General features: G+C 49.1%; 8 protein-coding genes across 8 annotated transcripts; 4 read left to right on the forward strand and 4 right to left on the reverse strand.

Moving 5' to 3' along the window:
- Window positions 1–440: 440 nt before the first annotated feature.
- On the reverse strand, window positions 441–3,484 carry ASPSYDRAFT_203580 (uncharacterized protein). Its single transcript, XM_040843836.1, has 5 exons — window positions 3,256–3,484; window positions 2,248–3,195; window positions 1,988–2,189; window positions 1,328–1,656; window positions 441–1,249 (listed from the first exon to the last, which is right to left on the reverse strand). Exons 1-5 carry the CDS (start codon window positions 3,387–3,389, stop codon window positions 643–645), a joined length of 2,220 nt encoding a protein of 739 aa, XP_040701682.1. The 5' UTR covers window positions 3,390–3,484; the 3' UTR covers window positions 441–642.
- A 140-nt stretch (window positions 3,485–3,624) lies between these two features.
- cef1 (putative cell division control protein (Cdc5)) lies at window positions 3,625–8,828 on the forward strand. The gene is made up of 10 exons (XM_040850988.1): window positions 3,625–3,789; window positions 3,853–3,886; window positions 3,968–4,308; window positions 4,361–6,314; window positions 6,676–6,776; window positions 6,861–6,888; window positions 6,969–7,033; window positions 7,090–7,124; window positions 7,180–8,339; window positions 8,400–8,828. The coding sequence occupies exons 1-10, from the start codon at window positions 3,764–3,766 to the stop codon at window positions 8,556–8,558; spliced, it is 3,903 nt and encodes a 1,300-aa protein (XP_040701683.1). The 5' UTR covers window positions 3,625–3,763; the 3' UTR covers window positions 8,559–8,828.
- Window positions 8,829–9,309: 481 nt separating this feature from the next.
- ASPSYDRAFT_58467 (uncharacterized protein) lies at window positions 9,310–13,496 on the reverse strand (the record flags this gene model as incomplete). The annotated part of the gene is made up of 3 exons (XM_040849540.1): window positions 9,310–12,620; window positions 12,682–12,852; window positions 12,908–13,496. 3 exons carry the CDS (start codon window positions 13,494–13,496, stop codon window positions 9,310–9,312), a joined length of 4,071 nt encoding a protein of 1,356 aa, XP_040701684.1.
- Window positions 13,497–14,281: 785 nt separating this feature from the next.
- On the reverse strand, window positions 14,282–15,102 carry ASPSYDRAFT_69063 (F1F0 ATP synthase subunit f). Its single transcript, XM_040850453.1, has 6 exons — window positions 15,067–15,102; window positions 14,924–14,982; window positions 14,837–14,851; window positions 14,567–14,717; window positions 14,441–14,506; window positions 14,282–14,381 (listed from the first exon to the last, which is right to left on the reverse strand). Exons 2-6 carry the CDS (start codon window positions 14,969–14,971, stop codon window positions 14,356–14,358), a joined length of 306 nt encoding a protein of 101 aa, XP_040701685.1. The 5' UTR covers window positions 14,972–14,982; window positions 15,067–15,102; the 3' UTR covers window positions 14,282–14,355.
- A 182-nt stretch (window positions 15,103–15,284) lies between these two features.
- On the forward strand, window positions 15,285–16,044 carry ASPSYDRAFT_31971 (ETC complex I subunit; the record flags this gene model as incomplete). The annotated part of the gene is made up of 3 exons (XM_040844926.1): window positions 15,285–15,523; window positions 15,572–15,682; window positions 15,735–16,044. 3 exons carry the CDS (start codon window positions 15,285–15,287, stop codon window positions 16,042–16,044), a joined length of 660 nt encoding a protein of 219 aa, XP_040701686.1.
- Window positions 16,045–17,116: 1,072 nt separating this feature from the next.
- On the forward strand, window positions 17,117–18,185 carry ASPSYDRAFT_69065 (deoxyhypusine monooxygenase; the record flags this gene model as incomplete). The annotated part of the gene is made up of 2 exons (XM_040850454.1): window positions 17,117–17,598; window positions 17,657–18,185. 2 exons carry the CDS (start codon window positions 17,117–17,119, stop codon window positions 18,183–18,185), a joined length of 1,011 nt encoding a protein of 336 aa, XP_040701687.1.
- Window positions 18,186–18,275: 90 nt separating this feature from the next.
- Window positions 18,276–18,770, reverse strand: ASPSYDRAFT_58472 (DNA-directed RNA polymerase I core subunit RPA12; the record flags this gene model as incomplete). Its single annotated transcript, XM_040849541.1, has 3 exons — window positions 18,276–18,294; window positions 18,351–18,582; window positions 18,656–18,770. The coding sequence occupies 3 exons, from the start codon at window positions 18,768–18,770 to the stop codon at window positions 18,276–18,278; spliced, it is 366 nt and encodes a 121-aa protein (XP_040701688.1).
- Window positions 18,771–18,920: 150 nt separating this feature from the next.
- On the forward strand, window positions 18,921–25,197 carry ASPSYDRAFT_45846 (putative sister chromatid cohesion protein Mis4). Its single transcript, XM_040847119.1, has 5 exons — window positions 18,921–19,318; window positions 19,378–19,567; window positions 19,621–19,754; window positions 19,810–21,823; window positions 21,894–25,197. Exons 1-5 carry the CDS (start codon window positions 19,156–19,158, stop codon window positions 24,724–24,726), a joined length of 5,334 nt encoding a protein of 1,777 aa, XP_040701689.1. The 5' UTR covers window positions 18,921–19,155; the 3' UTR covers window positions 24,727–25,197.
- Window positions 25,198–25,407: the final 210 nt, after the last annotated feature.

Consider the following 25,407-nt stretch of genomic DNA (forward strand, 5'->3'; position numbering starts at 1 on the left):
AATTGGAGCAGGGCGCAAATGAACGGACAGAATGGTGATAGCACAGTTAATGTGGTAGTTCGTATATGTTCGCAGATGACTCCTGTGTTTTGGCCACTTGGGCGTCTTCGTGGTAATGCTGGCTTAATTGGTGTTCGGAATAAGACGCGACGCGCTGAGCGGACCGCGTAAAGTGGCAGCGCAGCTGGAACCCAACGCTGGGCGGCCGTACTACTTGACTGCAAGCACGAACCACAACAACCACGATGGTATCAAGCGAATGGAGGAAGAGAATCATTACAGGTGGAATATTGAATTCATACTTCACTTCCAATCGAAAATAATTGCGTGTCTCATGCAAGGGCACAACTTCTCCGGCTAGTGCATTGAGATATCTTTCATGGCTTTTTTTAATGCTATCTGCACAGGGGTGTCTTTTATAGATTGCAAGAGCTTATTGTACTGATGTTAGTCCAGCAAGAACGAGAGGTATAGCACGCTGGCATTAACAATAAGATCTGGGCTACGGACCAGCAAATCCAACCCCGGACAACTAATTTCTAGATAGGATGCAAAGTTTTCAGGTAATCGGCAATTTGCCAACAATTTATACATCAAACTCATCATCTATAGGGTATATCGAACACAGTATCAAATACATCCTCACCTCTTACGGGTCTTCTTTTTCTTTTTCTTTTTCTTCTTTTCATCTCCTCCGTTCTCATTGTTCTCCGGCGCCACTCGAACAGGCCATTTCTTCAAATGTTCTCGTTCAAACTCATCTTTGTCTCGCCGATACAAGAGCATTGTAGCCTTCGCATCCTCCACACTTGAATGGGCGCCCTCTTGTATTTTCAGTCCGAGGAACTCTGACGCCAAGATTTTCAATCGAGGGGAACCTCCCCCGGCAATTTTTCGATACGGGGCGTGTTTGCTGGTATCTCTGATATCGCGCTTTGGGTGACTGAGCAAAAGAGCATCTAAGTCGTTTCGGAGGGCATGTCCCACTAGTATCCGCCCATCAAGGATCTCCGCGACCTCTTTCTGCACTAGTTCTAATGACCTAGCTTCTACCATATGCTTGGGTGTTATTCCACTGACGTGCGTTCGCCAATCCGTGACCATCTCCTTGGGTCGTACATATGAGTCGTATACTTGATCACCGTTGTAGTTGACGATACTAATGCGGGCAAGGACTGAATCGTTGTCTGGGTTCGGCCCGATTCCAACCATCTCACAGTCCACCGCAATATATTTTCCTATTTCGACGCTATAATAGATTGTTAGTGATCATTCTTTACTGAAGAGAAAGGCAGGCTGGAGTAAATAACTGAATCGGAGCACTAACGTTGAAGAACGGCCCTCATTGTCCTTTGGAAATGCCGCCGTGGAATTTTTCCGGGATATACTTTGAGTTTCCTTCCCAACCGCATTTGAGGGAGCTTGAGACATTCTATTCCGTTTTTTGGTGGCGTATGCAGTTTGTGAGATGCGTTTTGCTGCTTTCCCTGCTTCTGTAACGGTTTTCCGCTTCTTCACTTGATCATTCTGAGACTCGGGTTCGGCTCGTTTGCGCTTTGGCGTGGGGCCCGTGGAGACGTCCTTCTTCAAGGTTTCCTGCAACCTTTTCCAATTGCTGGAGAGTGATTTTAGTTCCATTCCAATGTGAGCTGGGTGCTATCGCATGGTGAACTTTGGTCAAAGTCGGAGAAAATGAGAAGAAATAATCATTCATGTTTGCGGAGCCAACTAACTCCGCGCTAAAAGTCTGGTTGGTCCAAGGCTTGACCCACCCGCCCATACTCCGTATACAATCGATATTCTCGAACGGCCTTGAAAAACCTCGCTGGGAGCGCGCAACTGGTATTATTCGTGCTTCGCATTGTTATATTCATGAGCTTATGTGTTGATAGTGATTACAAATACTAGTGAGTTTGAAAACTACTTTTATTAACTAACATGATATCTAGTAGAACCATTTAAACTAAAGCAATCATAACCCAGGCACCTTGAAATCTTTGTAAGTCCACTTCTCGGTCACTTCCCTCTTCGCCTTCCTCGGTTGCGATACGGGCTTTCGAGACTCGAGCTTGCCCTGGACAATCAATGTACGGAATCGATCGTCTAGGAGGTTTCCCTCTGGCTTCAACAGACGCAGCGAATCTTGCAGTTCGTCCGGTAGGACTACCTCGGTCGGCTTTTCCGGAGCCCTGCTATCGTTAGTTTAAAATAGAAAAACAGCCCGGTTTTATAAGCAAAAAAACGCACCTTATTTTCCCTCCCAGAGGCTTGCGGCGCAGGTCAGTATCGTCACCCTCATCGGAAGATTCGTCAGCGTCACTGTCCCGTTCCTGACGCTCCAACTGCTGGAGCTTGAAGCGCTCTGAGATAGCCTTGGCTTCAGCAACTTGGGCTTCCTTTTTCTTCTTCTGTTCTTCCCATTTGGCTTGCCTCTCGGCCTCCTTTCTTCGCTTTATCTTGTTCCTCTGTGTTTTCGTCTTTCTCTCTGGGCGCTTCTTGTTCAGCCATTCCGGCTTCTCATACTCGCTCTCGAAGCCTTCCCAAGCGCTTTCATCATCAGATTTGGCTTCGCCATCGTCATTCTTGGCCTCATCAATCAGGCGCTGCCGCTCTTGTTCCTTACGCTCTTCCTCTAATCGTTTCTTCTCCTCTTCGACGGCCCTTTGCCCCTGTTCTCGTAGCAGCGCATCCCAATCTTCGAATGTCGGATTGTAACTTGTACCAGCGGTTGGCGCTCGTACGGAGGGAACGGCCTTTCCATCGGCAGCCAGGGAAATAGGAGGTCGCTTCAGAGTTTCCGGAGCCACCTTCGGTTTAGGCTTTTCTAGATAATCGAACTGGGGATCGTCAAGAGGCGTCGGATCCGCTTCGTCGGCCCAAGGGTCGTAGAAACCACCATCACTTGGCTTATCCATCGGGTTTCCCTCTTTGGCCACCTGCTTTAAACGCTTCCATTCTTTGCGGCTAACCCAGTCACTCTTGTGCTTCTTGGTCTTCGGCTCAATGACGCCGTCAGTCACGTTGGAACTCCCACGTTTCCGCGTGTCCACTGCTGCTATTGCAGATCTTTGTGCGAGAATTTCATCTGCTTTCAGAGGCTTTTTGTGTTGTTTTCGGTATGCGTCGCGAATCTCCGACGAGCCCTTCTTGTCAATGACGAACAGTTCTTCGGAAGGTTTCTCTGCTAAAACACCTCTTTAATTGAAAAGTTAGAATCGATTCAGTGGGAAATTATCGGCGAACGTGGAATCATACCCTTTAATTTCTTCATCCTTCAACAAACGGAGACCTTCTTGAACCTCCGAAACGTCCACATTCTTTCTCCATGCCCTCTTGCCCTTTCTTGAGGGCTGGCCGTATTGACGAGGTGCTTCCACTGTAGTTGACATTTTGACAAACCCTTCAAACGGACACTTAATGAAAAGTTGAGTGCCGGGGGCTCTTACTAGTGTTTGTACATCCTCGAACTTTTTTTATCTTTTCGATCAAAAATCTGGATCTGCTTACATAATACGGCGGGGAACGACCTAGTTAAGTTAACTAATAACTAACTAGCGCCTACCGCGCTAAACTACTTTCGCGCCTATCGCGGACACTAAGTTCAGTTGATGAGCTTTCTTCATTACCGTCCATCCACGCGCAAGTTGCTCTCGACTCCGGCCAGCCCGCACTTATCGGTCGTAGATTACTACACCAGATTCACGCAGAAAATACTCCCTTCCGTGGACTGGTATAACGACGGCTTTGCCGAGTCTCCGCAGCCATGCCGGTCGTCAAAGGAGGTGTCTGGTAAGTTGAAACTCGAAAATCGTTAATCAATTTTCTTTGAGCTCCCGACTGACTCATCTGTAGGACAAATATTGAGGACGAAGTCCTTAGAGCGGCGGTAAGGTCGAAATCACGATTTCCAAGATGGAATTTATCCGGTTTTTACCATCGCGACGTTACTGATGTTTTGTGGTTCTAGGTCTCGAAGTATGGTCTAAACCAATGGGCGCGTGTATCCTCGTTGCTGGCAAGAAAGACCCCGAAGCAATGTAAAGCGCGTTGGGTTGAATGGCTTGATCCCGGTATCAGGAAAGTGGAATGGTCTCGGGAAGAGGACGAAAAGCTGTTGCATCTGGCCAAGTTGATGCCAACGCAATGGCGGACGATTGCACCGATCGTAGGTCGCACGGCAACTCAGTGCCTAGAACGTTATCAGAAGCTTTTGGATGAAGCGGAGGCCCGTGAGAACGATGAGCTCGGTTTGGGAGGCCCTGGCGCAGAAAGCTCTGCACCAAGTGCAGACGACGTCAGACGGCTAAGGTATGTACTCGGAAACTCTCTCTCGGGACCTGCTTTTGCTAATTGTTTGCAGACCCGGTGAATTAGACCCCGACCCAGAATCCAAGCCCGCCCGCCCAGATACCATCGACCTGGATGAGGATGAGAAAGAGATGCTGAGCGAGGCTCGAGCGCGTCTTGCGAATACACAGGGTAAAAAAGCGAAGCGTAAGGCTCGAGAACGACAGCTTGAAGAATCACGACGACTCGCTGTGCTTCAGAAACGCCGTGAGCTGAAGAACGCCGGTATCAATATCAAGGTTGTTACACGAAAGCAGGGTGAAATGGACTATAACGCGGATATTCCGTTTGAAAAGCCAGCGGCACCTGGGTTCTATGATACTGGCGAAGAGGAGGCCCGCAATGAGAGACAACGTGAAATGTTCGATCCTCGAAAACAACAACTAGCGAACAAGCGCAAAGGAGACCAGGATGAAGATGCCGAACGGAAGAAGAGGAAAAATGATAAGAACAGTAACTCTGCTGCTTTTGCGGCTGCTGCTCGGGCAGGCCAGATGCAGAAGATTAGGGAAGCGGAGCAAAGCAGCAAGCGGAGAGCATTAGTCCTTCCCAGTCCCCAAGTCAGCGAAAGCGAAATGGAGGATATAATCAAGATGGGTATGGCAGGAGATAAAGCCAGCAAAATGGTGGGAGAAGAAGAAGGAACCCGAGGACTACTTGGAAACTACTCCGCTATGGTCGGGGGGACACCAATCCGAACACCTAGAGCTCCCCCAGAGGAAGACCACATTGCAAATGAGATTCGAAATATCAGGGCCTTAACGGAAACGCAATCATCCCTTCTGGGTGGTGAGAATACGCCCCTGCATGAGGGAGGATCTTCAACGGGTTTCGACGGCATCGCTCCCCGCCGCCAGGAGATTGTCACACCGAACCCCATGGCTACGCCTTTTAGACAAGGAAATGCAGTTGGCGCAACACCTGTGCCAGGAGGTATTGGCCCTGGGGCTACACCATTGCGGACTCCTCGCGATCACTTTTCACTAAACAAGGAGATCGGCGGTGGTCAACTCATTGGAAGCACACCTAAGGATATAAAGATACAAGAGAATCTCGCGCGGCAGAGTATCCGCGGTAGGTTGGCGGCGCTCCCCAAGCCTAAAGAAACCGAGTGGGAGCTCGAAGAGCTGCCCTCTGAAACGACGGAACCAACTACAATGGAAGAATACTCAGGGGAGGATGCGGCAGAACGAGACAGGAAAGAAAGTGAGGCCCAGGCCAAAGCTGCTGCGGCTGAGCATAAACGCCAGACACAAGTCTACCAACGCGCACTCCCTCGACCTGTTGTGCTCGATATCGATGCATTAATGGAGCGTGTGTCGCATGTAACAGACCCAATTTCTAGCTTAATCGCTAAGGAGGCGGCTCTCCTTATCGCCAACGATGCAAGCAAGTTCCCTGTTCCTGGCGCCAAAATTGAAGGTGAAACCCGGAAACTGGAGCGGCTCGATGACCGATGGTTGGAAGAAGCTCGTGCGGCCATTACGGCCGAGGTGTCCTCCGAGAAAATGCAGGAGTGGGCGGATGAGTTTGATACCCAGTGGGATTCTACCCGTTCAAACACTCTTCCTGGTCTTTCGAACTACGTCGACGAAGACGAGGACCCATACCGGCAAGAGCAGCGAATGATTGGCGTCTTTGACAATGTACAGGCATCTCTACTCGCAACCGCAGAGCAGGGAAATAAACTTGAAAAGAAGCTGGCACTGCATTACGGTGGTTATCAAAACCGGGCGAAGACGCTACGGACCAAGGTCACGGAAGCCCACACAGCCCTGGAGAAATCGAAGGATGAATTAGACGCTTTCCGCACACTCCAAATATCAGAAGAGGCTGCGATTTCAAGGCGACTTGAGAAACTACGTGAAGATGTCGCCTTTGTCATGCGCAGAGAACGAGAAGCTCAGGAACAATACCGATCGAGAAAGGAGGAGCTGGATGAGCTGGTTGCTGGCACAGGAGGCATGGTGAACGGCTGGCATTGAAAGTGAGGCGTGGGAATATGGAGGCTATTCCTGTATTTCACGATGTATTCTAATTCTTCTTATTTCCCAAAAACCATAGGTAGTAAGATTTTGATGGTAACATGCCATTTTACTATGTACACCTCACTCGTCCCCGATTCCGTAACGATGGTACAGCCAGTACAGCCAGGGAACCTAAAACGGACAACCAAAAAGCTTGAGGCAAAAACTTGAAAGGCGGTCTCCCGCCCCCTTCCGTCACTCAAATCCTCCATCAATCGCCTCAAGGAGCCCGGCGAAGTTTTCATCGAAAGAATCATCCACAAAGACATTTTATCTATATTTTCCATTTTGATACACCGAGGATTGTTTCCCGATCACGATGGGCGTCAGAGATTCTCACGGGGAGGCCACCGGGACCCCGGACCCCGTTGAGAAGGGGTTCGCCACCCTCAACACCATCAGGTACGTGATTACGCGCAATATAAATTTTACATTTGCGATTTTGACCCCATTTTTATCGGTCGCATATGCTAAATGAAACATTAGGATCGGTGTAAAGGCCATGGTCCACAAGGTGCGTTCTACATCCCCTTTCGCCGGCCGCTTGAAAAAATGATCACGTGACATCGTGAAGGACGATTAACAGTGTCATAGGATGGAGAGTTAAGGAAAGCAGAGATACTATCTATAAAGCAGCGGAAAGATGGCCTTGCTTTCTAGTGAGTTAATCCGCAATTTTATTTCAGGGGATACAGTTTGCTGATCACACCTACAGCGTCCATTATGTTGATTTCAACAAACGTCTCGACGGTATGTCGTGCATAGAAGAGTTTTTAAGAAAAGTACAGCTGACGATTTTGTTTAGAATGGATCGCTTCTTCTAGACTCGACCTGTCTCAAGAAGTTGAATGGCCCCAGCCTGAGAAACCAGAAAAGAAGAAAACCGGCCCTGCCAACAAAGCTCCAAGCAAGAATAAGCGTGCTAGAGCTGGTAGCCGTGATGTCTCCGCAACCCCAGACCTTCTCACGGGCAAAAATGTCAATGTAGGAAAAGTACAGAGGCCGTCAAAAGCAGGCGGAAAGGAGAATCGTGGCGATGAAACTCCCGTGAACTTGTCTCTATTGGGCTCAGAAGCGGTATCTGCAAATGGGACTCCGAAAGCTGACTCCGAGGACATTGATATGATGGATGCTAGCTTCACAGATGCAAAAGAAATCAAAGAGGAGGAACGGGCACTAGGGTTGCCTTCGCGGGAAGAAGAAATCGAGAGGTTGCGTACTAGTGGCAGTATGACACAGAACCCAACTGAAATTCACCGAGTGCGAAACCTTGATCGACTACAGATGGGCAAATACGATGTCGAGCCATGGTACTTTTCTCCGTATCCTGCTTCCTTCTCTGACGCTGAGGTGGTTTACATCGACGAGTTCTGTTTGGGCTACTTCGATAACAAGCGCGCATTTGAACGTCACCGCACCAAATGCACACTCACACATCCTCCTGGAAACGAAATTTACCGAGATGACAACATCTCATTTTTTGAAGTAGATGGCCGTCGACAGCGAACATGGTGCCGCAATCTTTGCCTTCTCAGCAAACTCTTTCTGGACCACAAGACCCTTTACTACGATGTTGATCCTTTCCTTTTCTACTGCATGTGCACTCGGGACGACACCGGGTGCCACCTTGTTGGCTACTTCTCCAAAGAAAAGGACTCTGCCGAAGGCTACAATCTTGCATGCATTCTGACACTGCCACAATACCAACGGCGCGGTTTTGGGAGACTCCTCATCTCTTTCAGCTACGAGCTTAGCAAGCGGGAAGGGAAGCTCGGCTCCCCAGAGAAACCTCTCAGTGATTTGGGATTGCTGGGATACAGGCAATATTGGCGTGAAACGCTCGTCGATATCCTTACAGATCCTGGGCGCGAGGCAGTCAGTGAGAACGACCTCGCCGTGTTGACGTCAATGACCGAGAAAGATGTTCATGAGACGCTGGCTACATTCAAAATGCTTAGGTATCACGTACGTTGCCCTTATTACACTCTCCGTGTCTCATTGATATAAAATCTAACAACCATATAGAAAGGAAATTGGGTCATTGTACTCACGGACCAAGTCATTGAAGAGCGCGACAAACGTGTAGAGAAGGAAAAAATTAAGGGCTCTCGCAAGATTGACCCAACACGACTCCAATGGAAGCCGCCCGTGTTCACGGCTTCCAGCCGAACCTGGAACTGGTAGAGCGTGTGATATTCGACTTTAGAATTTTCTTTCCCGCGATTTTTTTTTATCGTCTTAGATACCTGTGATATGCTGATCAGCTTTTGATGTACAATTATTCTAGCGTTAGAAGGGAAGGGGTGTGGGCGTTCATGATAGCGATATACCTGGAGTTTACGGCTTTGGGGTTGATGTGGGAAACACGGAAGACTACAAATACTTAGGTCGTCAATTAAAATATCTATCAGTATGATATAAGTATTGGAAAGTCCCGTATGGGTGAAGTCGAACATGCTTGGCTTGATTATCAGTCCTAAGTACTTACTGTCGACCTCGCGGACGAGCAAAACGCGCTACAGACAAGACAATAAGTATGTATCATAGATCCTGCTCTGGAGATTCCTGCTCAGGTGAAGAAGTAAGACGTACGTGTACATGATTCCATGTCAGTAAATCTGTCTTGTATCCCGGTTCATATCGGGAAATAGAATAGCTACTTTCAAAATGAGTACAGGAGAAGAGGTAAGTTGAAGAAGAAGGTAAAATGAAACGGAAGAAGGGTAGGGAATATTGTACGGCAAGAGAAACACTAAAGAACATATGCTAGAGAACCCGAATTCCATCCATTTCCCTGCATGCGTAGCTCATCAAACACTCAACGAAGAAGGACCCGAAATCCGGAGAAGACAGTGAAGCTCGAGAAATGAAGTCAAAATTGCTCAAGCGTCTATGAATAAGAAAAGACTTTGAGCGTCCCGTTCAAATGGCATTATTAGGTTGAATTGGTAGTAGGGTCCCCCCACGACGACTTTCTCGATTGTCGTTGTGTCTGGCTGTTTCCATTTGACTGTTGCGTGGCAGTCTTTTTGAAATTCGAGCCACCAGAGCCGTCGCGTGGTTTTGTGTTCTTACGAGGCTTATATGTAGGTTGTCCACGCGGTCGAGGATTGGTATGAGATCCTGCTTTCCTTGGGACAGCCACCGTCTTTGTCTCAACTGCACCAGGAAATCGGATTAAGATTTGATTGACTGCTGACGCTTCCTTATCGCGAGGCCCAAAAATGAAGGGTTCAACGCTATGGACTTGCATCGCCTTCAGAACCTTCGACCTCAAGCGGGCTTGAGATGGCGCAGGCGCAGCTCGCCAGGCGGCTGGAGGAGCCATCGTGGGCACTCGTACAACAGGTAGTGAGCCTACTTCACGGTCCTCAAACATTGCCTCTGCTTCCTCAACTTGTCTTGCAGTCAGTTCACCATCTCCAGACTGAGGTTCCCCATTGTAGGGCAGTGAAACAGAAACTTCTGCGATATGCAACTGCACATCAAGAGGCTCTTTCGACGCTGATGAAATTGCTAGAGCATTCCTCTTTTCCGGCACTGACGTCTTCTTACCAAAGAGGGTATTGATCCTCTCCTGCCAGTTTGTAGCAGTTGACGGAGGGCCAGAACGAGTATTGGAAGCAACCATGGAGGCAAATGTCGGAGGTGTAGGTGGTGGAGCAGCCACCTTTGGTGGAAGCTTGACAATCGGTTTTGGTGCTGGAAGGTGTACTAACGGTCTATTCGAATCGCCAAAATATACAGGATGTGTCGATACTTCTTCGGGGGGAGGTGGCGAAGGGCTTCGGAAAAAATCGACCTCTTCATATGTCGGCTTCCTATGCTCAGTAGCCTGCGGGAAGAACCGCGAACTCCGGATAGGGACATTCACAAGAGGACGTGCATGGGCTTCTGCAAACGAAAGTGGCCCAACAGGGTGTTCAAGGCTAGATAGAGAATTTGCAAGAGAAGCATTCCCATCTGTTGTTCTGGAAATACCGACAACTTGCCTCTGGCCGGCTTGGTCGCCCGTGCGAACTTGTCGCCAAGTTTCATTGAAGCTAGCCTGAAGCGAAGGCTGGCTGTCACGGACAGCATTCATTTCATGGCGCAGCCTCTCATTTTCCTCGGCTTCGCGCTTCGTAGCAACACCACGGAAATCATTCCATGCAGCAGTACGTACATCATGCTGCCAGCTTGAATGCGCCCTTGGGGGTCCGATGGGGCCTGGTCGACCAATCGGACTTAGCGCATCATAGGAGGCATGCCTAGCTTCGGGGGATGGCAGTGGAGAGATCGTTGCACTCTCTTGGGCGGATCGCGTGGTCGTGGGGAATGGTTGTGAACTAGGAGGGAGTGGTGACTGCTCCAAACCAAGATGATTCCGCAGAGTCAAGTCCCTTGCTGGGAAATTTCCAAGGGTCTGATCAAAAATACCATTCCCTAATGTTTTATCGTTGCTTAAAGGTTTCCAGGGATTCGTCAAGGGGGCCGTGGGGCCAACAAGCTTGGTATTGCCTGTCCAAGGGGCGTATGTGTTGGGAACATTTATGCCAGCACGCCATTGAGCGTTTTCCCCTTCAGGTCTTTGATCACCAGTTATATCTTCGAGTGGCGCAGGAGGCTCGTGTGATGCTTGAGGTCCATTTGCTGTAGCAGCATCCGTTTTCAACTCCCGGTTGGGTGAAGAGACGCGCCGGACATTAGCCGCGGAAGTAGTCTTATCATGATTTCTTTCTTTCTCGATGAGTTTTTTCACGGTATCTGGGTGATGGACCTTCATCATGCCATATTGTTTTGGTTCCCCAGTGGGTTCTGGCACAGGAGGCTTAGGAGGAGATTGAGCAGGACCAGTGGTCGTCGTCTCAACCTTGCTGACTTCAGGGGACTCCTTGCTCTTCGCCTTGGATTTTTCGGGTGGTGGCCCAAGGGCCTCGAGCTTCTGTCGGATTCTTTCACGCTTCGCAGCTTCCTCTTTCTCTTCTTGTTCCAACCTCCGCTGGCGGGCCTCCATACGCTTCTCCTTCATGATCCGCTCTTGCATGGCAACCGCATCTTCCTGCGGTGGTTGAGGTATTCCGGGCTGTCCATCAGTAGCAGGTGTAGTAGCAGGAGGTTGACCTTCACCAGCAGAGATATTAGCAACCTTTTCTGGGGCAAGGGTCTGGTCGCGCGGAGGCCAGGGGCCATGTCCATGTCGTATTGGTGAGATGTCCCGTATATGAGCTTCATTAGGGATATGTTCTCGTGCGTGGATGTGCGGCTCGATCATTCCGTTTACCTGAGAACCTCTGCGAGTCTCAAATGGCCTTTGTGCTGCGTCAGGTCGACCAATCGACATCCGCCGACCAAAGCTTCCACTTCCACCGCTAACATTGGACGAAGTTCGACGGCGAGTCCAATGTGCACCGTCTTGCACACTTGTCCTATGAGTTTGGAATGCGGCAGAAGGTTCTGCAGGCCCTGCATGCTCACCTGGCGCTGCGGGTCGTTGCAACACTGAGGGAGCGCGGAAGCTCTGCTCGTTCCGATGGGTACCACTTTTTCTCGGCTCGGGAACAGGCTCGTAACGCCCTGACCTTGAGTTATAAAGCTCTCGCGTACCTGGCTGTGATTCCCTCCATGTACGGTTGAAGTCATCCGCCGCGATCTCTTTAGGAGCACTAGTCGAACTTGGACCGTCGTTGACGTTTTCCCGGTGGGGAAAGGGAGCTCGTGTTGGAGGTTGAGCCTGAACCGGAGGAATGACCGGAGGCGCTCTTTCAATGGGCGGGATAGGAGCCCATGGTGACTTTGCGGGAGGGGCTGGGCTTGTAGAGGACGTGGGTAGCTTCTCATTATTGAATCCCTTTGCAGAAATGCCTGCAGTTCTCGCTTGTCGTTCGGCATTAGCTCCCAGTCTGAGAACTGTAGGGTTTGGTCCTATGGACGTGACAGGTTTGGGCATGTATTTCGGGGTTTCCTTGGCCGCAGGTATTTGTTCCACCGGCGGGGACTCTTTCGTCTCGATCATCGGTTTTGCCGTGGTGGCTTGTGCAGCTCTCGAAACAGGCTCTGGTTGAGAAGGTTCGGCTTTTAAATCGGTTTTCGTCCCATCAGTCCATTCAATAGTATCCGGAGCCCAGTCATCTTCATCATCATCAATATCAGCCCATTTTGCCTCTGTGCCGCCGCCATCTTCTTGGATTCTGGAAGTCATATGAATTCCATATTGTTGCTTCAGTTCCTCGTCGGTAAGATGTTTCGGAGGCGCCTGCTGAACCGCTACGAGGGTAAAATTCGTTAGATGACAACTCGTATTTCTTTCCCAGTTAAGGTGCCTTACGTCGATTCCTGTTCCAGACTTGGTTGGGATCAGGGCCACCTCCACCAAGTCTAGCTCCGCTAGTGCCCGCTCTTGATAACGGGTCGCGCAAGCTACTCGTTGTCTTTGCGACCAAACGAGGCCGTGGATTCTGCAAGGGTGTGCCCAAAGGAGTCCCCGTGGACAACGGAGCTATGATATGTTATGACTTCTATACTTCCTCAGTGCGGGCAGGCAAAGTACGTACTCTTTTCAGGAGCTTTAGCCACCGGAGGTGTGCCCGGCGCTTTGGGGACGGAAAATTTGGCGAAAGAAACCGGCTTGAATGCTGTTGGCCGTTTGGTTGATCCGGCACGACTATGAGCTCTACTTTCCGTTCGACTAGCATCGGATTCTGAGCCGCCTAGAGAGGCCGTGTCTTCCCCGCCATCCGATGCTGATGTTATCCCGTTCATTTCAAGCACCTTTGTTGCCACTGTACCCGGCCCTTGCTTTGATGCGTCCTGCGTCGGAGTAAGTCGGGGTCCTGGAATATTGTCCAAAACACTCACTGTTGTGGTTTGTTCTCCGGACCTCTGCTTGTCGCTGCTTTCCGTCGGTTGTAAGGTGTGCATTTTCTGGTCTTCTGGTTCAACTTTCGTCTTGATTTCGAATGGTGTTGTAGCGGTAGTGTTTATCTCCCCCTCGTCCCCTCCAGCAGGTTTCTTGTCGGTGGTGCTCGCAGGAACGTCGGAAGGCGAAGGACCGCCGCCCGACAGGGTTAGATTTACCACATCGTGGCCGTTCTGCTCTGCCATAACAATTCTCGAGTCTGCGGGGACAACAAGTTGCGACATCAGTTAGACATGTGTTTCTAAACTGCGAATCCAGCAACAAGCCGCGACTCGACTTGGCAAAACACAAGTGAAAATAAATAAGAGGTTTGGAGCATACCTATTGTTAGGGATCAAGAATCGCCACGGTTGAACACTGAGCTCAGCTATTTGAGCCGAGAAAAGCTCCGAACGACCAAGAGGGCGGATGGTGAAGAGGCTAGTGCAGCGCGTGAAACAAGACTTGACGCAGTTCAGGTAACAGAGACAGCTCTGATGACAAAGGCAACAGCCCACGGTATCCCTAAAGGGAGGTCACGATAGGGAGGCTCTTCTCTGAGTTGATAGAGATTGGGTGATGGCTGCAGTCACTGATGATGAGTGACAGTTCAGGTTCCAAGACTAGGGTGGCTGTTTCCGGTTAGCGTGGGAAACGCCGCAACTGAAGCAAACCCTGTGGCTGGAGGAGCACTTTACGGCCAGAAAGATAGCGACAAAGGATCCAAGGCATGTGAAGTGGCATGTCACTTCACAAATAGATATGTCTTGTTGTCTTAACCTATGATAATATATTGTTCATGTGTTGTGATTAGGCAACATATGGTGGTGATGACAAGTGCTCCCCTTCCATTCAAAACTTTCGCATTTGCGTTATTCTGTAACCGCGCCCGGCATTCCGGATTCGACCAAACTTCTAAGTAGTCTACAGGTAGAATATGTAATAGATACACAACATACTACGCTTCCAAATACACTCGAAAATATAGAATAATGTCACAAAGGTTTGAATTGTAAATATCACAGGTATTCTGCTTCTACGATCCGTTCTAGGCCCACGATATATACACAAATCCCCCACGTCCAACAACTGGCCGGAAGAAATTTAGTGGGGGTGGTTCTTGTGGTGACCTGAAATATGTTAGATTTATATTTCATCGCGGAAAATGGGGGGTATAGAGGAGCCATACGCAGGTGGAAGTAGTATTCCATGCTGTAACCGAGGATGAGGATGCCACCGATAGCGTGAGCGAGGGCTGCAAAAGGCGTTCGCATTAGCAGATAAAACAAAATGCAAACAAATACATATCACTTACGCGCAGCAGAAGGCTTGCTACCGAAGTAGCGAGCCTGGTAGCGTCCGATGAGGCCAGTGGGCTTAACCTCAGGAGCAGCACCACGGGGGAGTTTGGCGTAGAAGTTCACAACGCGGTCCATGCGGGCAGCATCTCTGGCAGCACCAATGGCCTTTTTAAATGTCAGTAGATGATTAACTAGACAGATTCCACGAAACTCCCTGTGCCGTCTGTGACGGACGGGGAATGACGGGATGAATTCGGCAATTCGAGGGGCGCAAGGCGTCTTACGTTGGGTGAAGCAATCTATTCATAAGAGAATATCAGTACATATGTCTTCAATGAAGGTCTTCTAAGCCCGAATTGTAGCTTTCCTACCTTGGGAGGGATCAAGGTCGAGAGACCTCGGCGAGTGACGAAGCTCATCTTTGCGTGGTCTGGACGCGGCCTGTTAGCGATCCAAATATGCGCCGTATATAGGACGAAGCATCTTTATTCGATGCACACTTGTTTTATCTTACCTTGACGTGAGCAAATGGATGAAATCGATAGTGAGCGACAGAGGATGGGAGGAAGTGCCTGAGAAAGCGGGTTGTCGGAAGAGAACGTAGGGAGCCGCACACCACGCTAAGCCGGATCAGGATTTGCCTTCAGACCGGCAAGGTCGCAATACCTCACCTCGTCAATTCACACCCGTCTCCGTTGCTCTGTTCTCACCACAATAGGCGTAATCGGCACAATGTCGCTCATGAGAGTTGGAAACCTTGCCTGCTCTCGGGCAGGCAGGCTCATGGCTCCCCGCAATGCCCGTTTGCTCTCAGCAACTGCTTTCCGAGCCGACTCGCCTGTCAAGACCAGCTCTGCTGACGCCCCGACGACGCCCCTTTCGGAGAGCTCGATGATCAAGAAGGAGACACCTGCTGAGGCAATGACTCGTCATCAACCCGATTATGATGCTACTATCGACCATGGCACCTCGTACGAAGCCCCCTTGCTCCACGCGAATAATGACTGACACAACCCAAGCAAATTCTCCCCAGTGCCCAAGCGTGTCATGGATGGAAGTGAGCCCGGCGAGACGGTTCCTGCTGCTGTCCTCTCTGGCGCTCCGACCGATCTCCAGGCCCGTACTGTCAGGTATGAACACAGACCGGAATTTCCAATACTAGCAACTGACAACATCATCAAGGATATTCCGACCTTCCAAGCCCGCTTCGCAATCCGGAGACTGGCACTCTCACCACTGGAGGATGGATTGGGATATTCTACAAAAGGGGCACCGCTGGGAGAACCCTTTGATGGGCTGGCAGTCTTCTGCGGATTGCATGCAGGGTACACATTTGAACTTCAAGTCGAAGGAAGACGCCATTTTGTTTGCGCAGAAGCAGGGCTATGAATACTTTGTCCAGGAGCCAAATGAGCGCAAGTTTGTTCCCAAGGCTTACGCCAACAACTTCGTTCACGAGCACAAGAAGCTCAAGCACATCAGAACCAAATAGACCCGCTTTTCCTGTTATCGTGTATGTATATATGTGTCTTTTGCTCTGCATTCTTTCCAGAATTAAAGTGGAATTTATGTCTTGTGCGCTATTTAGTGCTATCTAAAGTGGTGTAGTATATACCTTATACCATCATTATTTGGTAATGTCGATCTAAACAGCTAATTAGCGCTGGTCGTGCGACGATGTCAAGCATCGTAGTGGTAAACCGAGCCTGAGCGGATTTTCATTCAATAGCAGTATACAATTATACTATTACCCAGTGCTTTCAACATCTACTGTCAGCAGCAATTAATTATATATGGGCACGTGAACTCATTGCATGCCTGTTCTTAGTTGGTATTTAGTATTTCAATTCATGCATAAATAGCAATAGTATAATATGGGACGGGGTGAGTGACTACTTTAATCTCGATGCCAAATTAAACAGCCAAGTGATGCCAGCACTTTAGACTCAAGATACAGATGTGCCATACATTCTGGAATCTAATGAGTAATTTCAGTGGCAGTTGCCGTTGCAGGTAGGTAAATTCGGAGATAGTCCTAAGAATTCCTAAGAATGTAATTCGGTATTTAAAGAACATGCTAGGTGGGAGTTAAAGACCACTACCTAACCGTTCAGTCAAATACCTTAAATCAATCATATTGCCCTGCCTACCATACTCGCTTCTCTAATTGTTTATTTTTGTTTTATTTTTGGACTGCTGAAGCAAAGTTGTGTGTATTCTTATTAAATGCACATGAAATCAAGAAATACAGTACCAAGATATGTCTGTACACTACAAACCGAACGTTTTACAGACATAAAAACAAAAAACCAATAAAAACTAAAGAAGCTATTGTTCCAACCCCCGGGAGCAAAAGGTCAGGTATCGTCCGACTCGGGAACATTAGCAAGAAAAGCAGGCCTAGCCGCAGATTGAGGCCCCGCCACCCCGCCAAAAAATTATTATCTCGCAGATAAGATCGAAAAATTATACGGACCGCTCTTCAATGATTTAATCCATTTCCACCTAGCATCCCTTTCCAGATTTTTAATTCTACTTATAATTTACCCACCAGTCTTGCAGAAATGGCAACGGACAACCTCGAGAACCCGGACACCACTGTCCAAACCCTCCGTACAGTTATCACGTCTGAGGCTGAGCCCCTCGCTCGTCGCTTCCGCGCTCTATTTTCGCTAAAGCATCTCGCATGCCTTCAACCCCCTACCGAGAAGACACTGCCTGCAATCCAGGCTATCGCTGCCGGTTTTGCTTCCCCTTCGGCTTTGCTCAAACACGAACTCGCATATTGTCTTGGTCAGACACGAAATACTGATGCATTGCCGTTCCTGCTTAAGGTGTTGAAGGATACCCAGGAGGATGCAATGTGCCGTCACGAGGCGGCCGAGGCACTGGGAGCTTTGGGCTACGAGAGTAGTTTGGAGGTTTTGAAGGAGCTCAGGGACAACAAGGATGAGTGCGATGTCATTCGGGAGACATGCGACATTGCCGTGGACAGAATTCTATGGGAACAGTCAGAGGCTAGAAAGGCCGAGAAATTGAAACCTAGGTATGCCGTTTTTATATTGCGCCATTTTTTTAAATATTCTAAATTTAATATGTTATAGCGATTTCACTTCCATTGACCCCGCCCCGCCGATGCCTTTGTCCGCGAAAGAACCTTCCATCCCTGAGCTTGAGAAAACATTGCTCGACACCAGTCTGCCACTGTTCCACAGATACCGTGCAATGTTCGGTTTGCGCGATCTTGCCTCGCCCCCCGATCTCCCAACCGCAAAAGAGGCTGTTGAATCGCTAGCAAAGGGTTTGAAGGACCCTTCTGCTCTTTTCCGTCATGAGATTGCATTCGTCTTCGGGCAGCTCTGCCACCCGGCATCTGTTCCCAGTCTTACAGAAGCTCTCAGCAACCAGTCTGAGGCTAGTATGGTACGCCATGAAGCTGCAGAGGCCCTTGGCAGTTTGGGTGATGTCGAAGGCGTCGAGAATACTCTGAAGAAATTCTTGAACGACCCGGAGAAGGTTGTTCGGGACAGTATCATTGTGGCTCTTGATATGGCGGAGTACGAAAAGAATGGAGAGGTCGAATATGCGCTGTTACCAGACTCTGGCAACCTTGCCGCGGTGCCTGCTGCCTGATTGATATGGCGATGGCCAATATTGGCGTGTCGTTCGCGTTTTAGATGCATGGATACACGATCTATGAATGAAAAATAGACTTCTTGGGCATTAATTGTTTGTGGTTTCCCTGGAGTAAAGGTTAGTTGGTGTGCAATCAGAGCCGAAGATAGTGAGGGCTCATACTTGTAACCGCAAACACAAGTGAAGAAAACCGTGCTTCCTTCGTCTGCGCTGCGCAATTGTACTGTCGTAAAGTACATTTCCTTCCTCCCACATTGAGGGCAATCCTTTTCGGTCAGGGCCTCTGTTCTCTTATCGGCGGCAGTCAAAGTCTGAATCGCGGACCGCTTTGCGCGCAATGCCGAGGGAAATGAGCTTGGTTTAGACTCGGAAATGATCGTTTTTGGGACGGTGTCTGGAAGCCAAAAAGAGAGAAATCAACATCTTTCTTCAAATCCATGATCGTCTTTCAAGCTCCAAAAATTTACCTTTGTTTCGAGTTCCGCAGACATCGCAAACCAGGATCCTCGTTGGATCTCCGACCGAGCCCTCCAGTAAAGAGCCGCAATCAGTGCAGAAAACTAGAGATCCAATTGTAGACATAGTGTTTGGTGGTTGACCAAGAGTTCTGTATATCGGGTTGCTTTGATCACTTTTTCTTCACTTTTTCTTCCGTCGGGAAGATTTGCGGGCGCACGGGCCACGATCGGTGGACAAGAACCCCATTAGCGCTAGGCGGTCAGGGTGAGGCGGCAGCCGCAAGATAATACTAGTCGCCGTGCCTGGCATGGATGAATTATTCACTCGAACATCAGTTTGTCAGCCAGCCATTTGCAGTGCTTTTCGGGAATGAACGTCTGATGGGGAGGGGAATCCGGTCTCTTTGACTGACAGCCATGTCTCTGAGCGAAGCATGTCTTTCCCGCTTTTACAACTCCGTTCTCCCCGTACGAGCTGCAGGTCTCTTTAAAGGACCACTGCTACGATCATGGACCAGAGCTGGCGCCCGGCCGTACAGGTCGTCATTAACAATCATGCTCAGACAGAATATGAAGGTGGTATGGGGCAACCGCAGCGTCGGGAAAGACCGTTAGCTGTGGAGGAGGCGCTGGTGTACTCCCCCATGTACAGTACGCCGATATTCGGTCTGGGTGAGTTCAACAAAACTTTGAGAGACATGTGAACCTGAAGTTGATTATTTGTTTATTAGATTGTATACTACGCCCTGATGTCGGCCGGCCCCCTACCACGACCTCAATCAATCATATCCTTCAATCTGGGCGCTCTGCGTTGAGCGACCTAAATAACGATGTCCGATCAGGACGTCATGAATCCAGTCGTTTAGAAACGTCCCGGGAATATTTACAACACCTACTTGATGGTGATCAGTTGACTGAATTGTGAGCGACCTTCCGTTTGTATGATCTGGAATGATGCTAATGTATACTTCCAGCAAATTTAAACTTCCCATAAGGAACCGGAACCCTCCACCGTCACTAAGCACCTCCCACGAAATGGTGTCTAGCGAAAACCAACTCGGCCCTTTCTCCAAAATGATGCTAGACTCGACAGATATTGCCTTTCGATGTGAGATAAATCTACTCCTGGTTTGCTACATGCATGCTTACGATGTATTCTATAGACCCAACGCCATCTGAGACGGACGAAGGGACGCCGATGAAGAAGCCGAAACCCACGGAGAAGAAACTTTCGAAGAACCATAAATTTACGGGCAAAAGTTATAACCAGCAGCCGCAGCCCGCAAGCCAGCTCTCTGTTGTAATACCAGTCAAGCCTTTGCCGAGCACCGATAATGCACATGCAACTCCGAAAAAGAGAAATCTGAGCGCTGGTGGCGATGACAACCTAGCCTCAATTCGATTAAGAGCTCAGAAGGAGGAGGCGGATGCAGCTCTGGTTAAATTGCAGGATATTCTTCACGAGATATTCGAAGCCGAGGATCAATTCGAACCAGAGGTATCCGATAACGCTCCAGATAGGTCAAATATGGTCTTCACATCACCCCAGTCGCTGGAGATTAGCGGTCCCATTCTCTCCTCAGATTCTCATGTGCGCTTTCAAAAGGCTATTAAGAAGGTAGTAAGCTTCAATAGGCTTCAGGATATTCCTTCAGATTACCTCAGTCGCGTACAAAAGCTTTGCGAAACACCAATAATTGCCGCGCAGGCGCCTGACCTGGGACTCGAAGACGCCTCAAACGAATTGGCGACAAATGATTGGTTGAGGAAATTAGACGACATGCATAACGCCCTTCTTGCTGTCAACTCTCTTCTACAAACGATGTCTGGACCGCAAAGTGAAAGGGATCTTTGCCCGGAGGATCTTATTGAAGCCATCCCAAATCTCTTGAACCATGTTTTCGACCACTGCGTCATACCCGCCGTTGAAGCTCGCCCTTCAGGGAAAGATGGCAAATTTTTTGAATTCTGTTCCGCCCAGAAGCGTACTATTGGAAGCGTGATTCAGCAAGGCAAAAGGGTTCTGAGCCTTTTCGCTGACTTCCTTGCACGGATCGATGTTTCAGAAGGAGCAATCACCGCAACTGAATTCTTTGCTGCAAAACTGATATTCGTCGAAAATTCTCACACTGAAAAGGATTCTGCCGTGGGTTGTCAGAGATATGAATCTGTTCGGCGTGGGGCCATGGATATTCTTGCAAAGATATTCTCAAAGTATCCGGCCCAGCGCCCTTTTATTCTTGACGAGATTTTAGTTTCCTTAGAAAAGCTTCCGTCTACCCGGCAAAGTGCCAGACAGTTCAAGCTCGCGGACGGCAAGAGTATCCAACTCCTAACTGCCTTGGTCATGCAACTCGTGCAGACTACCGCGTTAGATACCCCATCTCCCAGGTCGGCGAGATCTAAGCGTAAGATAGTGAAGTCCGAGGATGATGAGGATGGTGAATCTGTTGAGGACGACCAGGCTATTGATGATGATGAAGATGATCAGTCAGATGTTTCGTTAGCGCGTTTGGCAGCGAAGGTCAATCGCCTGTACGATAATGCTTTGCGAAGTGCTCAGTATATTATCAAGTTCATTGTCCAACGAGCAATGACGTCTACCAAAACTGGCGATCAACCATACAGAAATATTCTTGACCTCTTCACCGAAGATTTGATTGGGGTTTTGGGCTCTACAGATTGGCCTGCTGCCGAACTACTCCTTCGTATAATGGCGTCTCACATGGTCAGTATCGCCGACCTTGACAAGAGCCCTGCGATAGCAAAGAGCATGGCTCTAGAACTTCTGGGCTGGATGGGATCCGCTATATCCGACCTTATTTCCACGGCTCAGCATCTACTCCCAGCAATGGAAGATTCAAATACAGAGCTTACCGATTATCTGAAGCAACTATTCGACGACTACTCAAGCCGTTCTCTACACCCTCAAGACCTTGTGGTTTCGGAAGGCCCGTGTCGGATGACTCTCGAATATTTCCTCAACGGTCAGAATTCGGACAACTGGCAGCTTACCAGCGCTAGGGGCTTCTTCCTGGCGCAGTGGGCCAAAAGCTTCTGTTCCGTCCACTATAACTCGGAGGACAAGGAGGAGGTCGAATATGATAGTGCAACAGAGGCTGCTGTGCATCTCTTTGCGAAGCTGTTTTCTGATCCATTCTGGCTGGAGACACATAGGTATGTGTTGCAATCATAACCCGTCGCTGACCTAGCGTTAACTTGCTTTCTTTTGCCCCCTTCTCTTTAGGCAATTTGATAATATCTCGGCCGCTCATGGGAGATTTGCATATATCTTGACCGTCTTGAACTCAAGTTTCTGTAAAGCTTTTGATACGATTCTAAAAGTGCTTCTCAACTCGATCACAAGTGACCAAGCAAAAGTTCGAAGCCGCAGCCTGAAAAGTGTGATATATATGCTTGAGAAGGATCCGAGCCTTCTTGATCGAGATGCTTCAGTAATGCACGTGATCCTTCGTTGCGCAACTGATGCTTCGCCCATGGTCCGTGACTCTGCATTATCTTTGATCGCCAAATGCATCGTTCTGAAACCCAATCTCGAAGAAGATGGATGCCGAAGCATTTTGGCCTGTGCAGGCGATCCAGCAGCCGGGGTTAGGAAACGTTGCATTGGCTTGCTCAAAGATATCTACCTGAAAACACCTCGCACCGAACTAAAGATGGCTATTTTGGATAGCTTTCTCCAGCGAACCGTGGATCTCGAAGAGGGTGTAGCAACCTTGGCTCGCCAGACGTTTGAGGAAATTTGGCTCACCCCGTTCCATGAGTTGATCGATTCAGCTCAAGACGCGCTAAAACTGAAGATCGGACTTGCAGAAAGAGTAACATTATTTGTCCATTTAGTGCAAAGAAGTGAGACAGCTCTTGAAGCACTTGGTACATGTCTTAAAAAGCTGTTATCCGACTCTCCCAAATCGTCTCTGAACTTCAAAGTGTGCAAAGCAATGGTTGCAACAATGTTTGAGAAGATGATTGAAGGGAATGAAGCTTCACAAAAGGAGTTTCAACAGGCTTTGCTGCAAACAATGACCGTATTTGCCAAAGTGAATCCGAAATTACTACGCCCGGATCAATTGGAGGCCCTCCATCCATATATTGGACATCTTGCCACAGCGGAAGACTTGTTCTTGTTCCGCTCTGTGGTGGTTATCTATCGCTCTGTTCTACCATATCTCTCGACATCTCATAATACACTTTTGAAGGAAGTCCAAAATGACCTCTTCAAGAGCGTGGCCAAACTCGCGCGCGCAGAATTGAACGAAGTCATGGCCTGTCTATGGACTATCAACGGAGTTCTTCATAACACAGACCGCCTCGTGAAACTCACGATTTCTGTTTTGAAGCCGATACAACACTACAGAAACATAGATCTTTCGAGCAGCACCAATGCCACTGTCCTTGCGAGGGCCAAAAGTTATATCCGAATTGCGGGCTGCGTCGGCCGGCATTGTGACCTTGAGAAATACGAGCCTCATTTCAAAAACGCCTTCCCATCATGGAAAGGTGGTTCTGTGGCTGGTCTCATGGTAGACTCAATAATTCCGTTCACGTTGGCAAAGCAGCCGCTTGAGGTACGCGTCATGGCTCTTGAAAGTTTGGGTTCTATCTGTCAATCATGGCCTGCCCATTTTGGTCGGGAGGAGTCAAGGCGTGTCCTCTCGGCAGTGTTTGGAGAAGGCAATCCCAGCCTTCAGAACATCGTGTTGAAGTCGTTTGCAGATTTCTTTGCAATGCATGAAGGTAAAACTGAGAAGTCCATAGTCCCCACAGCTGAAGTCGCAGACCAAGAAAATACGACTAGGCTAGGTGGGTCACTGAAAGCGAGCGATAATGATGGAGCCGCGGCATTGATTGCTCAGCACTTTTTGAAAGACATGCTTCGGGTTGCGCAATCTAGACAAGACTCATATGCTTTGACTGCTATTGAATTGGTAGCCAGCATCAATCGGCAAGGTCTAGTCCACCCGAAGGAGTGCGCCGGTGTTTTAGTCTCCTTAGAGACATCCACCGTTCCAGCTATTGCTAAAGTTGCATACGAGACGCACAAGATGCTTCATACGCAGTATGAATCTATGTTCGAAAGGGAATATATGCGTGCCATTCAGGAAGCCTTCTACTATCAACGTGATGTAGTCGGAGACCCGGCTGGCGCTCTGGCACGTCCATACGTTGCCAAGTTAACACCGCTATTCGATATTGTCAAGATCAGTAACAGTCGATACCAAAAGAAGTTTCTTTCCAATCTATGTTCCAAAGTGAATTTCGAATTGAAGAAGCTCGATTCAAGCGGTAACCCCTCGGAACACCTTCTTCTTTCCCGCTTCATATCTCAGAACCTGGCATTCTTTGATTACAACCAGCTCGCTGAACTTGTGGTGGCTATCGGCAGCATGGAGCGCATTGTTTCTGCGACTGGAACGATTGTGGCTCATGCTATTGAGACGGAGATCTTCCCGCCTAAACAAGAACCACCGCCACCGCAGATGGATGGAGCGCCCATGCCAATGCCAATGCCAATGCCAACAGAGGCTGTCAATGTTCCACCTTTGCAAAATATCGACCCGACCACTTTGCGACACCTCACTGTCGCTGCCGCTTCTTTGTCTATGCTGTGGGAAGCACGGACCCACCTTCGACGTCTATACGGTGTGACATTTCACGCGCGGAACAAGGACGGGAAGGGTGCCGCTAAGGAGCTGAACAAGTCCGCCACAAAAGTGCAAGGAATCAATGGTGATAGATTCTGGGAAGCTATTACCCGAAACATGTCGTCTCTAGACAGCGAGCAGAGCATGGTTGAAAAATGTCGTGAATTCGCGACTCTGCTTTCTATTGACGAAGAGTTTAAAATCGGCGATGCGGAAGATGCGGAAGGCGACAGCCTTGACGCAGTAGGCGAGGTCGACGACCCTGCGGCGACCTGGGTTGCTGGACAACGGCCGGTGAAGCGCAAGAGCTCTGTGTCAGGGCAGAACCCACCGAAACGGCCCCGAGGCCGCAAACCTGGATCCGTGAAGAAGAGAAACAGCGCAACGCCAGATGCAGATGCGGACTGGGACTAGGCTGAGCCTACGCCTATATCCATGTATTTTGGCTGTTTTCTACAGCAGTATTTAGACGGTGCATATTGGGGTCACGGAAAACGGCGTTTTGAGGAGTGGTTGGGCTTGTCCAGTATTGACATATCCGTCTTGTTATGGCGTGCAATGGGTCTTTTATCTTGAGCTGGCCCAAAGAACTCTTCTAGTGTTTGACGAGCCTTTTATTATTTACCTAGTCCATTTAATCTATTATTATCTATACCCAAGAGACAACTTGTTTGCTTTTGCAGTTTTTTCTCGTCGGATCTTCGGCTCAAGCTGTGAGTGGAAGTGGACCCCTGTTGATGCGTTGATGTTATCCTTGTCGCCTCGTGGCCGCTGGTTATACCATAATGATGTATGGAGCTCTTGCCCAGAGGAGCAGCACAGACTACTACTAATGGGCTACACCGGTGTACCGAATCAGCGCATCAGTCCATGCCGGATCGCAGGCATTTCGTCCTCAACTGTAGCATTTGAGGAAGGTCGAAAGAAAATCCCACGTAATGTCTGATCGGTTGTCTTTTGGCAACCGGGGCTAACGTAGTCGGGTTAGTCTGTCCCATAGTGGGCCAGTCCAGAATGCTTGGTGGGCGGCAGAATGACGTTACGGGCACTGGGCTTGACTGAACCGTGCTAGCCGTACGGCCTCACGGACAGCTC

Source organism: Aspergillus sydowii, assembly GCF_001890705.1.
Source record: "Aspergillus sydowii CBS 593.65 unplaced genomic scaffold ASPSYscaffold_6, whole genome shotgun sequence".
NCBI lineage: Eukaryota > Fungi > Ascomycota > Eurotiomycetes > Eurotiales > Aspergillaceae > Aspergillus > Aspergillus sydowii.